The sequence below is a fragment of the Oryctolagus cuniculus genome, chromosome 19 (genome assembly GCF_051225735.1).
Source record: "Oryctolagus cuniculus isolate XC-2025 breed Fujian yellow rabbit chromosome 19, ASM5122573v1, whole genome shotgun sequence".
NCBI lineage: Eukaryota > Metazoa > Chordata > Mammalia > Lagomorpha > Leporidae > Oryctolagus > Oryctolagus cuniculus.
This window is the reverse complement of record NC_142885.1, coordinates 9,126,415-9,142,581: the sequence shown is the minus strand read 5'-3', so window position 1 is coordinate 9,142,581 and position 16,167 is coordinate 9,126,415. Positions and strand designations below refer to the sequence as shown.

Below are 16,167 nucleotides of genomic sequence, written 5' to 3'. Positions count from 1 at the left end.
GGTTCACTATTCTGTTCAATTGGTCTCTGGTTCTGTTTTTATATCAGTATGGTGTCATTTCAATGACTAAAGCTTTGGGGGCTGGCACTGTGGCTTAGCGGGTAAAGCCACCACCTGTAGTGCTGGCATCCCATATAGGCGCCAGTTTGAGTTCTAGCTGTTCCACTTCTGATCCAGCTCCCTGCTATGGCCTGGAAAAGCAGTAGAAGGTGGCTCAAGTTGGCCTCTGCATCCACATGGGAGACCTGGAAGAAGCTCCAGGCTCCTGGCTTTGGATCGGCCCAGCTCCGGCCATTTGGGGAGTAAACCAGTGAATGGAAGACCTCTGTCTCTCTCTCTCTCTCTCTCTCTCTCTCTCTCTCTCTTGCTGCCGCCGCCGCCGCCACCTTTCTGTAACTTTGCCTTTCAAATAAATAAAATGAATCTTTAAAATAATCTTAAAAAATGTTACTATAGCTTTGTAGTATATTTCGAAGTCAGATAGTGGTATGTCTCATGCTTTGGTCCTTTTATCGACTATTTCTTTATTTATTTCCATGGCTGGCACCACAGCTCACTAGGCTAATCCTCTGCCTGCGGTGCTGGCACCCTGGGTTCTAGTCCCGGTCAGGGTGCCGGAGTCTGTCCTGGTTGCTCCTCTTCCAGTCCAGCTCTCTGCTGTGGCCTGGGAGTGCAGTGGAGGATGGGCCAGGTCCTTGGGCCCTGCACCCACATGGGAGACCAGGAGGAAGCACCTGGCTCCTGGCTTCGGATCGGCGCAGCACTGGCTGTGGCGGCCACTTGGGAGGTGAACCAATGGAAAAAGGAAGACCTTTCTCTCTCTCTCTCTCTCTCTCACTGTCTAACTCTGCCTGTCAAAACAAAATATCATTCTAACTACTGTGTAGAGGAAAACAGTAGGAAGAGTAGTAACAGGGTTTGTTGTACTAGTTCAGGAAAGATTTTATAGTTAAAATGTTTTGTATAGTCAATATCTTAGTTCAGGCTGCTAATCAAAAAGTAGCATAGACTATGGGCCAACACTGTGGTGTAGCGAGTAAAGCCACCACCAGCAGTGCCAGCATTCCATATGGGCACCAGTTCAAGTCCTGGCTGTTCCACTTCCAATCCAGCTCTCTGCTATGGCCTGGGAAAGCAGGGGCAGAAGTCCCAAATAATTGGGCCCTTGCACCCAAGTGGGAGATCTGGAGGAAGCTCTTGGCTCCTGGGTTCAGACTGACCTGAGCCCTGGCTGTTGCAGCCATTTGAGGAGTAAACCAGCAGATGGAATCTCTCTCTCCCTCCCTCCCTCCCTCCCTCCTTCCCTCCCTCCCTCTCTCTCTCTCCCTCTCTCTCCCTCAAATAAATAAATTTTTTTTTAAAAAATAGCATAGCCTTATGATTTAACCAACAAATATATATTTCCCACAGTTTCTGAGGCAGAAAAGCACAAGATCAAGGTGCTGGCAGATTTGGTGCCTGCTGGGGGCTGCTTTCTGGCTCTAGATGGCCATCTTCTCACCCTGAGTAAGAGAGCTCTAGCAGGAAGGAGCAAGAGATTGGAGACTTTTCTATAGGGGTGATAATCCCATATGAGGACTTCACTTCATGACCTTCACTTCTCAAAGGCCCCACCCCCTTATATCACAATGTTGGGGGTTAGAATTTCAACACTAATTTGGGAGGACACAAGCATAGCACTCATATTTGGAGTATATTTTGATAAAACCAACAGGATGTGGTAGGTGAGAGGAAAGAGTGCAAATTATATCAAGGTTTCTTGCTTAATAGATGGAACTATTTTGGCACCATTTACTTAAACGGGAAAGACTAGGAGGTATAAGCATGTGTAGTGGTGAGTTTTGGGTTTGATCTATTGAGTTTGATTTATTTATCAGATGGTCAAGTGGAAATGTGTTATAAATTTAATATATAAGAAATTTAGAGGAAAGGTAAAAATGGAAACATAAACTTAAATACACAAGATTATTTGGCAAATGAGTGAAAACAGTGAAGGAAGTCTTAGGACTAAGTATGAGGCAATCCAACATCAAAGAGGTCAAAATGACGAAAAGATTTAAGCAAAGAAAACTCTAAGTGAAGAGTCAAGGAATGTGGAGCTACACTGAGTGAAATGTTCAGTAAATAAAGTTTTTCCAAAGGGGAAACATAATGGTATAAAACTTTGTCCAAAGGTTTTGAATGAATTGAAAATTGACCATTGGGTATTGGAGTATGGAGCCTTTTGTAACATTCATATTAATGGTTTCAAAAGAATGATGACAATTCAAGCCAAGAGAAATGAGCTCAGGATAGAAGGATGAAAAAGTGGAAATATCCAAGAAAGAAAACAGTTTCAAGAGTTTTTTGTAAAACTGTAAAAGCAGGCTTTGAAGAGTTGACAGAAGATTCCTTTTTGTGTTAAGAGCTATAACATGATGTCTGATTGGATTTATCAGAAGTAGGGATACTGACAATGAGGGGAGAGAAGGAATAATTTCCAGAACAAGATCCTCAAGATCTGTGGTGGCGCTGTGGCAAAATGGGTAAAGCCACTATCTGTAGTGCCACATGCCATATGGGTGCAGTCGAGTCCCTGCTGCTCCACTTCTGAACCAGCTCTCTGCTATGGCCTGAGAAAGTAGAAGATGGCCCAAGTCCTTAGGCTCCTGCAGCCATGTGGGAGACCTGGAAAACACTCCTGGCTCCTGACTTCAGATCAGCGCAGCTGCAGCCATTTTGGCCAACTGGGGAGTGAACCAGCAGATGGAAGACCTCTCTCTGCCTCTCCTTCTCACTCTCTGTAACTCTTTCAAATAAATAAATAAATCTTTAAAAAAGAAAAAAAAGAAGTAAGTCCATAAGCATGTATGCAGAACTGTAGAGCTCTGTGTTATGGCCTGGGAAAGCAGAAGATGGCCCATGCCCTTGGGTCCCTGCACACATGAGGGAGACCAGGAAGAAACTCCTGGCTACTGGCTTCAGATCAATGCAACTCTGACCGTTGCAGTCATTTAGGGAGTGAAGCAGCGAATGGAAGACCTCTCTCTCGCTCTCTCTCTCGCTCTTTCTGCCTCTGCCTCTGTCTCTGTCTTTCTGTAAATCTACCTTTCAAATAAATAAATAAATCTTTAAAAGAAAAGATCCGTAAGATCTGGTGTACAAGTGAGAAAGATGGAGAGATCCCAGCAGATCAGAAGGTTATGACAGTGTTAGCCCTTCTTCAAGTCATTAACCCAAATAATCTTACCCCACTGCATAATTCTATTGATCTCTGCTTGGACCTGTTCTACAGGACAATTTGGCACAAAATAGATATGGGGATCATAGTCTCCTTCCTACTGATTCTGTCACCTTCCTTATATCCCTTCAATAACACACTTTCTGATTATGTCACTCAGAGTCTGATTATGATGCTCAGAACTATATATCCATGATGAACATGTAACTGCAGGTAAACCTACTCTTCTTATTAAACACATGGGATCACTGAGGCCTAGAGAGGTTAAGCAACTTACCAGAGGTCACACTGTTAGCAAGTGAGAGATTCTAATCAGATCATCCTGATTTCTAATCACAAAGCTAAAAACTCTCATAATCAAAATATTTTCATCCTGTGAAATACTGGTAGTTCACATCCCTACCTGCTATGGCAGGTTTAATATAGACAAAAGAAATCCCAACTGTATGCTTTAAGACTGGTCCATTTCACAAAGGTAGGCTATGAACTCTTAGCTTAGCCTAGATCATAGTAATATGTAACACATATTACAAGAATCACATTATATATATATATATATAATCATTATGAATGTATACAAAATGCATTATTTCTGTCCTTCTGAATTCTTACATACTATGACATAAGGAACTCTAAGGATCTATGAATACAACTTTTACATCATCCATCATTACTTTCAAAGCAGCTTTGAACCACCCTGTAATTCCTTATTTCCAAAAATAAACTCCAATTTTATAGTACAGAAATACTCTCCAGTGGTGTGGGTGTTTCTTTCTTTGTTTTAAAATTTTATTTTAGAGGTAGGCCAGTGCTGAGGCATAGTGAGTAAAGCCACCGGCTGCAGTGCCAGCATCCCATTTGGGTGCTGGTTCAAGTCCCAGCAGATCCACTTCTTTTTTTTTTTTTGCTAGCATATTCATTTTTTTTAACTTTTATTTAATGAATATAAATTTCCAAAGTACAGCTTATGGATTACAATGGCTTCCCCCTCATACCGTCCCTCCCACCCACAACCCTCCCCTTTCCCACTCCCTCTCCCCTTCCATTCACATCAAGATTCATTTTCGATTCTCTTAATATACAGAAGATAAGTTTAGCATACATTAAGTAAAGATTTCAACAGTTTGCTCCCACACAGAAACATAAAGTGAAAAATAATAGATGATTTTTTAAATGATGATTAAATCAGATCAGACCTATTGTCATGTTTAATCCTAGTGAGAGTCAAGTTGGGAATTGATAATTTCTTTTTTCTTTTTCTTTTCTTTTTTTTTTTTACAGAAGATCAGTTTAGTATACATTAAGTAAAGATTTCAACCGTTTGCACCCCCATAGAAACACAAAGTGAAATATACTGTTTGAGTACTCGTTATAGCATTAAGCCTCAATGTACAGCACATTAAGGACAGAGATCCTACATGAGGAGTAAGTGCACAGTGACTCCTGTTGTTGACTTTACAAATTGACACTCCTGTTTATGGCATCAGTAATCTCCCTATGCTCCAGTCATGAGTTTCCAAGGCTATGGAAGCCTTTTGAGTTCTCCGACTCTTATCTTGTTTAGACAAGGTCATAGTCAAAGTGGAGGTTCTCTCCTCCCTTCAGAGAAAGGTACCTCCTTCTTTGAAGACCTGTTCTTTCCACTGGGATCTCACTCGCAGAGATCTTTCATTTAAGTCTTTTTTTTTTTTTTGCCAGAGTGTCTTGGCTTTCCATGCCTGAAATACTCTCATGGGCTTTTCAGCCAGATCCGAATGCCTTTAGGGCTGATTCTGAGGCCAGAGTGCTGTTTAGGACATCTGCCATTCTATGAGTCTGCTGAGTATCTCGCTTCCCATGTTGGATCACTCTCCCCTTTATTTATTCTATCGGTTAGTATTAGCAGGTACTAGACTTGTTTATGTGCTCCCTTTGACTCTTAGTCCTTTCATTATAATCAATTGTGAACTGAAATTGATCACTTGGACTAGTGAGATGGCATTGGTACATGCCACATTTATGGGATTGAATTGGAATTCCCTGGTATGTTTCTAACTCTACCATTTGGGGCAAGTCAGCTTGAGCATGTCCCAAATTATACATCTCTTCCCTCTCTTATTCCCACTCTTATGTTTAACAGGGATCACATTTCAGTTAAATTTCAACACTTAAGAATAACTGTGTATTAATTACAGAATTAAACCAGTCATATTAAGTAGAGCAGACAAAAAAAACTACTAAGAGGGATAATGTATTAAGTTGTTCATTAAAAGTCAGGGCTATGCTGATCAAGTCACCGTTTCTCATAGTGTCCATTTCACTTCAGCAGGTTTCCTTTTTGGTGTTCAGTCAGTTGTCACCGATCAGGGAGAACATGTGGTATTTGTCCCTTTGGGACTGGCTTATTTCACTCAGCATGATGTGTTCCAGATTCCTCCATTTTGTTGCAAATGACTGGATTTCGTTGTTTCTTACTGCGGTATAGTATTCTGAAGAGTACATATCCCATAATTTCTTTATCCAGTCTACCGTTGATGGGCATTTAGGTTGATTCCAGGTCTTGGCTATTGTGAATTGTGCTGCAATAAACATTAGGGTGCAGACTGCTTTTTTGTTTGCCAATTTAAATTCCTTTGGGTAAATTCCAAGGAGTGGGATGGCTGGGTCGAATGGTAGGTTTATTTTCAGGTTTCTGAGGAATCTCCAGACTGACTTCCATAGTGGCTTCACCAGTTTGCATTCCCACCAACAGTGGGTTAGTGTCCCTTTTTCCCCACATCCTCGCCAGCATCTCTTGTTGGTAGATTTCTGTATGTGAGCCATTCTAACCAGGGTGAGGTGAAACCTCATTGTGGTTTTGATTTGCATTTCCCTGATTGCTAGTGACCTTGAACATTTTTTCATGTGCCTGTTGGCCATTTGGATTTCCTCTTTTGAAAAATGTCTATTGAGGTCCTTGGCCCATCACTTAAGTGGGTTGTTGGTTTTGTTGTTGTGGAGTTTCTTGATCTCTTTGTAGATTCTGGTTATCAACCCTTTATCAGTTGCATAGTTTGCAAATATATTTTCCCATTCTGTCGGTTGTCTCTTCACTTTCCTGACTGTTTCTTTTGCAGTACAGAAACTTCTCAATTTGATGCAATCCCAATAGTTGATTTTGGCTTTGACTGCCTGTGCCTCCCGGTCTTTTCCAGAAATTCATTGCCTGTGCCAATATATTGAAGGGTTTCTCCAATGTTCTCTAATAACTTGATGGTGTCAGGTCGTAGATTTAGGTCTTTAATCCATGTTGAGTGGATTTTTGTGTAAGGTGTAAGGTAGGGGTCTTGCTTCATGCTTCTGCACGTGGAAATCCAGTTTTCCCAGCACCATTTATTGAATAGACTGTCCTTGCTCCAGGAATTGGTTTTAGATCCTTGATCAAATATAAGTTGGCTGTAGATGTTTGGGTTGATTTCCGGTGTTTCAATTCTGTTCCATTGGTCTATCCATCTGTTTCTGTACCAGTACCATGCTGTTTTGATTACAACTGCCCTGTAGTATGTCCTGAAATCTGGTATTGTGATGCCTCCGGCTTTGTTTTTGTTGTACAAGATTGCTTTAGCTATTCGAGGTCTCTTGTGCCTCTTCAGCATCATTTTTTCTAGATCTGAGAAGAATGTCTTTGGTATCCTGATTGGAATTGCATTGAATCTATAAATTGCTTTTGGGAGAATGGACTTTTTGATGATGTTGATTCTTCCAATCCATGAGCATGGAAGATAATTCCATTTTTTGGTATCCTCTTCTATTTCTTTCTTTAAGATTTTGTAATTCTCATCGTAGAGATCTTTAACGTCCTTGGTTAAGTTTATTCCAAGGTATTTGATTGTTTTTGTAGCTATTGTGAATGGGATTGATCTTAGCAGTTCTTTCTCAGCCATGGCATTGCCTGTGTATACAAAGGCTGTTGATTTTTGTGCATTGATTTTATATCCTGCCACTTTGCCAAACTCCTCTATGAGTTCCAATAGTCTCTCAGTAGAGTTCTTTGGATCCTCTAAGTAAAGAATCATATCGTCTGCAAAGAGGGATAGTTTGACTTCTTCCTTCTCAATTTGTATTCCTTTAATTTCTTTTTCTTGTCTGATGGCTCTGGCTAAAAGTTCCAGAACTATGTTAAATAGCAGTGGTGAGAGTAGGCATCCCTGTCTGGTGCCAGATCTCAGTGGAAATGCTTCCAACTTTTCCCCATCCAATAGGGTGCTGGCCATGGGTTTTTCATAAATTGCTTTGATTATATTGAGGAATGTTCCTCCTATACCCAATTTGCTTAGAGTTTTCATCATGAAAGAGTGTTGAACTTTATCAAATGCTTTCTCTGCATCTATTGAGATAATCATATGGTTTTTCTTCTGCAGTCTGTTAATGTGGTGAATCACATTGATTGATTTGTGAATGGTGAACCATCCCTGCATACCAGGGATAAATCCCACTTGGTCTAGGTGGATGATTTTTCTGATGTGTTGTTGTATTCTATTGGCCAGAATTTTGAGGATTTTTGCATCTATGTTCATCAGGGATATTGGTCTGTAATTTTCTTTCAGTGTTGCATCTTTCTCTGGCTTAGGGATTAAGGTGATGTTGGCTTCATAGAAAGAATTTGGGAGGATTCCCTCTTTTTCGATTGTTCTGAATAGTTTGAGAAGAAATGGGATTAGTTCTTCTTTAAATGTCTGGTAGAATTCAGCAGTGAATCCATCTGGTCCTGAGCTTTTCTTTTTTGGGAGGGCCTTTATTACTGTTTCAATTTCTGTTTCAGTTACGGGTGTATTTAGGTTTTCTGTGTCTTCATGGTTCAATTTGGTAGATTACATGTTTCCAGGAATCTATCCATTTCTGATAGATTTTCCTGTTGCTGGCATACAGGTCCTTGTAGTAATTTCTGATGATTCTTTTTATTTCTGTGGTGTCTGTTGTTACGTTTCCTTTTTCATCTCTGATTTTATTGATTTGGGTCTTTTCTCTTCTTTTTTTAGTTAGTTGGGCCAATGGGGTGTCAATTTTGTTTATTTTTTCAAAAAACCAGCTTCTCGCTTGGCTGATTTTTTGTAGTTTTTTTTTTTTTTTGATTCAATCCTATTGATTTCTTCTCTGGTTTTAATTATTTCTCTTCTCCTACTAGATTTTGGTTTGGTTTGCTGCAGTTTTTCTAGGTCCTTGAGATGCGCTGAAAGCTAATTTATTTGGTGTCTTTCCAATTTCTTGATATAGGCACCTATTGCTATAAATTTGCCTCTCAATACTGCTTTTGCTGTATCCCGTAAGTTTTGATATGTTGTGTTGTTGTCTTCATTTACTTCCAGAAAGTTTTTGATTTCTCTTTTGATTTCTTGAATTACCCAGTGTCATTCAGGAGCATGTTGTTCAGTCTCCATGTGTTTGCATACTTTCTAGGGTTTCCTGAGTTGCTAATTTCCAGCTTCATTCCGCTGTGGTCTGTGAAGCTGCATGGTATGATTCTAACTCTTTTAAATTTGCTGAGACTTGCTTTATGACCTAGTATGTGATCAATCCTAGAGAAGGTTCCATGCACTGCTGAGAAGAATGTGAAGTCTGTAGATGTAGGGTTGAAAGTTCTGTAGATATCTGTCAGATCCATTTGGGCAATAGTGTCGATTAAATCTGCTGTTTCCTTGTTGATCTTCTGTCCGGATGATCTGTCTATTTCTGAGAGTGGAGAATTGAAGTCCCCCAGTACTATTGTATTGGAATCTAAATCTCCCTTTAAGTCCCTTAACATATCTTTTAAATAGACCGGTGCCCTGTAATTAGGTGCATATACATTTATAATAGTTACATCTTCCTGTTGAATTGAACCCTTAATCATTATATAGTGCCCCTCTTTGTCTCTTTTGACAGTTTTTGTGTTAAAGTTTATTTTGTCTGATATTAATATGGCTACACCTGCTTTTTTTTTTGGTTTCTGTTGGCATGGAATATCTTTTTCCAACCTTTCACTTTCAGTCTGCATGCCTCTTTGTTAGAGAGATGTGTTTTTTGTAGGCAACAAATAGTTGGGTTGTGTTCCTTGAGACAATCAGCCAATCGGTGTCTTTTAACTGAAGAGTTAGGACCATTAATGTTTAATGTGACTATTGATATGTAGTGACTTTGCCCTGCCATTTTCCCGGAGATATTTTCTAGTATATGCTTGGAGCTTCCCATGCTCTTTTACTGGTAGGTTTTCTTCATTTACCTTCTTTCATATTGATGGCCGTGTTTCTGTGTTTCTGAGTGTAGCACATCTTTAAGTATCTTTTGCAGGGCCGGACGAGTGGCCACAAAGTCTTTCAATTTCTGTTTGCTATGAAAGGTCTTTACTTCACCTTCATTCACAAATGATAGCTTAGCAGGATATAATATTCTGGGCTGGCAATTTTTCTCTCTTAGCACCTGTGCTATGTCTTGCCATTCCCTTCTAGCCTGTAGTGTTTCTGATGAGAAGTCAGCTGTGAGTCTGATTGGAGATCCTCTGAGAGTAATCTGACGTTTCTCTCTTGCACATTTTAGGATCTTTTCTTTATGTTTCACTGTGGTGCGTTTGATTACAACGTGCCGTGGTGAGGATCTCTTTTGGTCATGTTTATTGGGGGTTCTGTGAGCTTCCTGTACTAGGATTTCTCTGTCCTTCTCCAAGCCCGGAAAGTTCTCTGCTAGTATCTCACTAAAAAGGCTTTCTAATCCTTTCTGTCTCTCCATGCCTTCAGGAACTCCTAGAACTCGAATATTGTTTTTTTTTAATAGTATCCTGTAGATTCCCAACAATATTTTTTAGATTTCTAAATTCCTCTTCTTTTCTTTGGTTTAAGTGTATGTTTTCCTGTGCTCTATCTTCTAAGTCCGATATTCTCTCTTCTGCTTCACCCATTCTGTTTTTAAGGCTTTCTAATGTGTTTGTCATTTGATCTATTGAGCTCTTCATTTCATTTTGATTTCTCTTCACTATCACACTTTCCTGTTCTACTAGTTTCTGCGTTTCATTTTGATTCTTCCTTAAAATTTCATTTTCACAAGAGAGATTTTCAATCCTGTCCAATAAGGATTTCTGTAGTTCAAGGATTTGCTTTTGAAAACTTCTAAATGTTCTTATCATAAATTTTTTGAAATCCGTATCTTGCATTTCTTCTATCTCATCATCTTCATAATCTTGGCTTGGGGTGTTTTGTTTATTTGGAGGCATCATAGTGTCATTGTTGATCTTGTTCCCTCGATTTCTGTGTTTGTTGCTTGGCATAGTTAATTCTTCTTTTGTCACTGTGCGTTTTTTAAAAAAATTTTTTTTATTTTATACTATGTCTGTGTTAAGTGGACTGCCTGCTGTTGGAGGAGCCTTGGAGGCTTGAGATGGGTGTGGCCTGAGAGCTCTGCTTGGTTCTTCCGGGTTATGGGTGTGCAAAGGTGCCACCCTCAGGTTATGCGTGGTAAATCTCTATTTATTTATTTATTCAGGGGGTAAGAAATACCACAAGGCACGGCTGTGCAGAATTGATGGTGTTTAGCTTCCGATCTCTGGCTTCTACCCAAAGAGTCTGTGCTGGCTCTGTTTCTCCTCCGGACTCCCACTGGGTTGCCTAGGCTACTGAATTGTAGTGACTCAGTTCCTTAGCTCTCCCCTGTTGTTATGTAAATCCAGAGAGGGGGCCTGCTCTTTGTCTCTTGCAAACGCTTGCAAACTCTTGCAAGCCTTGCAGCCTTGCAACCTTTGCAAGGTTGTCGGAGAGAGAAACCCCCCACCTTTTTTTCCTTCTCTCCGGTAGTGAGTCTGGTGCACTTTCCGGCTCCCCTCTAGATTCTGACCGCCGTTTCCCCGCCAATGTCTCGGGTTATTGAGCTCACCTCCCCTTCCAGCGCTGATGTGTGGACTTGGAGCGCTGGGTGTCCCAACTCTCCCCGCTGGTGTCTGTGTGAATGCACTCCCCTTCCTGCACTGGCGTGCAGACCCTGCGGCTCCCACGGCTCGGCTTCCGCGTGGTGGGCGACCTTGTTCTCCTAGTAGGTCCTCCGATTCACAGCCACTAGATCCAGAAGAGTTCCTCTGCAATTTTTTCCTGGTCCTTTTTCTGAGGCTACCGTAACTCCACTTTCATTAAACTAAATTTTCCTGGACTATTGGTGCGTGCCCTCACTATTCCGCCATCTTGGCTCCGCCCCCAGATCCACTTCTGATCCAGCTCTCTGCTAAGGCCTAGGAAAGAAGAAGATGGACCAAGTCCTCGAGCCTCTGCATCTGCCTGGGAGACTCTGAAGAAACTCCTGGCTCCTGGCTTTGGATCAGCTCAACTGCAGATATCACAGCCATTTGGGAAGTGAACCAATGGATGGAAGACGTCTCTCTCTCTCTCTTTCACTCTCTCTCTCTCTCTTTCTCTCTCTCTCTCTAACATCTCCCCCCCAGCCTCTCTGTAACTCTGCCTTTCAAATAAATAAATAATCTTTAAAAATTTTACTTGAGAGGAAGAAAGATAGGGTGGGTATTTAGGGCTCCAATCTGCTGGCTCACTATCCAAAAATCTCAGAATGGCCAGGACTAGGACAGGCTTAAACCGGGAGTCATTAACACAGTCCAGAACTTCCATGTGGGTGGCAGCGACCTGACTACTTCAGCCATCATCTGGTGGTTCACAGGGTCTACATCAGAAAGAAGATGGAATTAGGAGCTGGAACACCAAACCTCATGCCAGCTCCAAGTGGCATAATTTACACATCTTTTAGTAAACTCAAATAATAATGGGTAATAGCTTTTATATCTTAATCATACTATTTTTCTAGAGAGCCATTAGTCATATTACATCTTCTTTCAAAAGAATATTTTTTTAAAAAATTTTTCCCATTGTCTCTAAAGGATTCCAGAAAAGTGCTCTATGGTGCTTGGGTACCTGACACCAAGTTAGGATAGTGGAATTCTGTGTCAACTACATCATTCTCACGTACTCAGAGACTGAGAGCATCAGATCTGGGTACTTGGAAACTATCAATGATTTAGCTAGAACAGTTTAAGAAGCTTATTCCATCCACTCTGTCGTTGGGGAGATCATTGTGGTCACTGAGTGCTAACAACTCTCCTCAGAGCGTTGGCTACATCCTTATTCCGAAGAGTATAAATCAGAGGATTCAGCGTGGGAGTGATGATGCTATAGAACACAGATCCAACTTTGTCTTGCAGTGGAGTGCGCTGGGATCTGGGCCTCATGTATGAAAAGATGCAGGCCCCAAACCACAGGGAAACCACGGTGAAGTGAGAGCTACAAGTGGCAAAGGCATTTCTCTTACTTCCAGCTGAACGCATCTGAATGACACTGTAGAGGATGAAGATGTAAGATGTAGAAACCAGGATGATGGGGAGGAGGAGAAGTAGGACGGTGCTGATATACGCTGTGGTCTCATAAACAGTGATGTCACCACAGACCAACTTCACAACAGCTGGAAACTCACAGTAGAAGTGGTGGATCTTCCGAGGCCCACAGAAAGGGGAGTACATCAAAATCATTGTGTGGATTAGGGAGTTTATGCTTGCCCCCAGCCATGATATGCCAGCCATCATCAGTCCCACCATTCTGTTCATGAGCACAGAATAACGTAGGGGGTGACAGATGGCAACATAGCGGTCATAGGACATGAGAGCTAGGAGAAGACATTCAGCACCACCTAGAGACAAATAGAGGAAGTGCTGGATTGCACAGCCCACAAAGGAGATGGACTTCTTGCCAGATAGGTAGTTGGCAGCCATCTTGGGGATGGTTGTGAAGACATGCATCAAGTCCATGAGGGAGAGCTGACTGAGCAGGAAGTACATTGGTGTATGAAGCCGGGGATCCACACAGATGAGGAGAATGGTTAGGGTGTTGCCACTTACTGCAATGAAGAAGACCACCATGGTCAAGGAGAAAAGAAAAAAGTGGGTGAGGGAGTCATCAAAGAGCCCTTCAAGGATGAAGTCTGCCAGGGAGGTCTGATTCCTCTGCCACATGTCCCCTTTCACAAACCCTGGGGAAACAGGGAGTGGAGATGAAGTGTGATACCAGAAATAGTAGGGTCTAGAATGTCCGAAGAAAAGTACCTTTTCATGGAAGAAAGAATTCCTGGAGAATTTTTTCTCTATTTCTAAGGATTCAACAACTCTAATAATTAAAAGAAACTTTTTAAAATAGAGTCAGTGATCATTTAAAAGTTTTGTTCATAAATATGATCACTCTGCAATTTCAGAATATCTGGACTCTTTTCAGTACCACCTTCCAGACAAGGGTCTCTTCTCATCATCCAAAGTAAATAATTTACATAGAAAGACAGATACACAGAGATCAGCACAACAGATGTGTTTACTGGCTTGCTTATGCTATCACCCTGAGTTTTAGCAGGGATGCTAAGCACTAAGAAATTTCTACACATACAAACACATGTAACAGATTTTATAACAGGACTTTGACCTTACACAATTGTGCAAGCTGATAAAATAATCTATGTAAAGCTGTCACCTCTGTGTCTGATGTTACAAAAGAAGATGGTTTGATGCAAAAATCCTCAACCAAATGCTAGCTAATCAAATCCAACTCATCAAAAAGATCATCCACCTAAAACAAGGGGAAATTTATCCCAGGGATACAAGGTTAGTTTGGCACATAAAAATCAATAGACAATACATCACACTAACAAAAGGAATAAAATTCATATGATTATCTCAATAGATGCATAGAAAGCATTTGATAAAACACAACACCCTTTCATGATGAAAAAACATTGAAAAATTAGGTATGGAAGGAACATACCTCAACACAATCAAAGAAATATACGACAAACCACAGCTAGCATCATATTGAAAGAGGAAAATAGGGAAGGATTTTCACTAAGATCCAGACAAGCATATCACTTTAACCAATGTAAATGAGTTGTATATTGTCTCTTAAAAAAAGCTAGAAGATGGGGTTTTTAATGCTTTTACGAAAAGAAATGTTAAATGTTGTAGGAGATAGGTATATTTACCATGACTGTACATTAAGCAATATACATTGTATATTTGTATCAAAATATCACATGACACCCTTTTAATACATCCAATTTTTATGTCTGTTTAAGAGATTCTTAATAAAAAACTAGCATACCTCAAAAAGGAAGATTGACATAAAGAGTGGAAGATCAGGGGAAGGCTGGAATCCACAAGCATGAGCTCATTAGCAGAAGAATATTTGTTCCTGTTACATCTGGAATTGCTGCTGTGAGTCTCTTGCAGAATCTGGGACCCATCTTATGGAGCTGGACACACAAATGGCCCAGAAGTCAGAGAAGCTAAAGGAGAAACCCGAGGAAAACAAGTAGGCGTGGGCCCAGTTACTGCTTCACACCAGTGAGGCAAATAAGATTAACAACAACCTGTGTAAACCACACACGACTGCTTTCCTTCAACCCAGTAGCTCTCCCAAGGTTCTCCTCTATGACCCACATTAATCACAAACAAAAATAAAGATTCTGGGGACCAGCATTGAGGCCTGGCAGGTAAAGTCCCTGCCGGGAACAAAACCATCCCATATGAGCTCTGGTAGGAGTCCCAGCTGCTCCATTTCCACTCTAGCTCCATTCTAATGCACCTGGTAAAGCAGCAGAGGATGGCCCAAGTGCTTGGTCCAATGGACCCCCATGGGAGAGCCAGGAGAAGCTCCTGTCTTCTGGCTTTGATATATCCAGATCCAGCCATTGCAGCCACTTATGGAGTGAACCATCAGATGGAAGACCTCTCTCTCCCTGTCTCTGCCTGCCTCTCTCTCTCTCTCTCTGACTGTGTCACCTTTCAAATAGACAAAAATATTTTGTTAAAAAACAGAGATTCTGTAAAACATAAACAGCTGACACATCATAAAAGCACCAAAGTCCATCTTCTGGCAATCTGGCACATATACACATCTCCTTAACTCTTGCTTAATCTCCAAATAATACAACAATCAACTGCTGAATATGATCCAACCATCATGTATACAAGAAACACAAGCTAACCCTTTCCACACAAGAAAATACAAAGTTCTTGTGTGTTGGGGGACATTCCCCTAACACATTCATATGTTCCCTTTTATATCCTGTAATTTAAAAACAAAAAACTTTGGTAAATATACATGACAAATAGTCTAAAAACAAAAAGACTCATTACTATTACCCACAGAATGCACCATCCTATCCAAGTGCTAATCTGTTTTGGAGGTCAATCTCGTTTTCCAAGTCACACTTGTCACTGCCCCCTGAGAAAAGAAGAAATAGGGTGTGGATAATCATTATGTGAGGGCTCAGCAGAGTCCATCCAGCTACAGCCACCTTGAGAACTCCTGGTTTGAATTGGCATAGCTCTGGCCTTTGCAGTCCGTTGGGGAATAAACCAGTGGATGAAAGATCTCTCTCTCTCTCTGCCTATCCTTCTCTGTGTAACGCTGACTTTCAAATAAAATAAATCTTTTTTTAAAAAAGGTAATGGCCCAAAACTTTAAAAAAATTATCATTATAACTAAAGAGCCCAAGGTCTCATCTTGGAGGCTGTCACCTCACACTGTTATTTCAGGTTCAGCATCTACAGACTAAGAACTCAACTTCCCCCATGCTCCTCCTGATCACCACATGCTGTCAAGACACCCACATCCTGTCCTTCTATACAACTATCCATTGCTTTACGTATTTTTCCTCATTACCATCCATCTTTCTCCATAAATCTTACAGTCCAAGTTATGTATCTCTTTCCACGTTGGGGAACTTTCCTAGTAACTTCCCATTCTAATTTGTGGCACTTGAGTGACAGGATTTTCTCCACTTTCTCAGGAAGCATTTGCTATTAGCTGATCAAAAATCATCCTCCAAATGAAGGGATAAGCTGACCATACCTGGTTTCTGTCAAAGTTTCCTGGATACCTTTACTCCCAACATTATCTTACCTGGAACTTCCTCAGCAGAGGCTT

The 16,167-nt window shown here is 40.9% G+C and overlaps 2 protein-coding genes across 2 annotated transcripts in view; one reads left to right on the top strand and one right to left on the bottom strand.

Moving 5' to 3' along the window:
* The window catches only part of TRIM4 (tripartite motif containing 4), a 55,029-nt gene extending 43,584 nt beyond the window's left edge, over positions 1–11,445 (top strand). The window contains exon 6 of the mRNA XM_089320951.1: positions 11,396–11,445. Coding sequence (XP_089177077.1) covers positions 11,396–11,430 — 35 coding nt within the window. The 3' untranslated portion in view covers positions 11,431–11,445. The remainder of the gene's footprint in view (positions 1–11,395) is intronic.
* An 836-nt stretch (positions 11,446–12,281) lies between these two features.
* On the bottom strand, positions 12,282–15,472 carry LOC100350298 (olfactory receptor 2AE1-like). Its single transcript, XM_089321954.1, has one exon. The coding sequence runs from the start codon at positions 13,206–13,208 to the stop codon at positions 12,282–12,284; it is 927 nt and encodes a 308-aa protein (XP_089178080.1). The 5' UTR covers positions 13,209–15,472.
* Between the last annotated feature and the right edge of the window lie 695 nt (positions 15,473–16,167).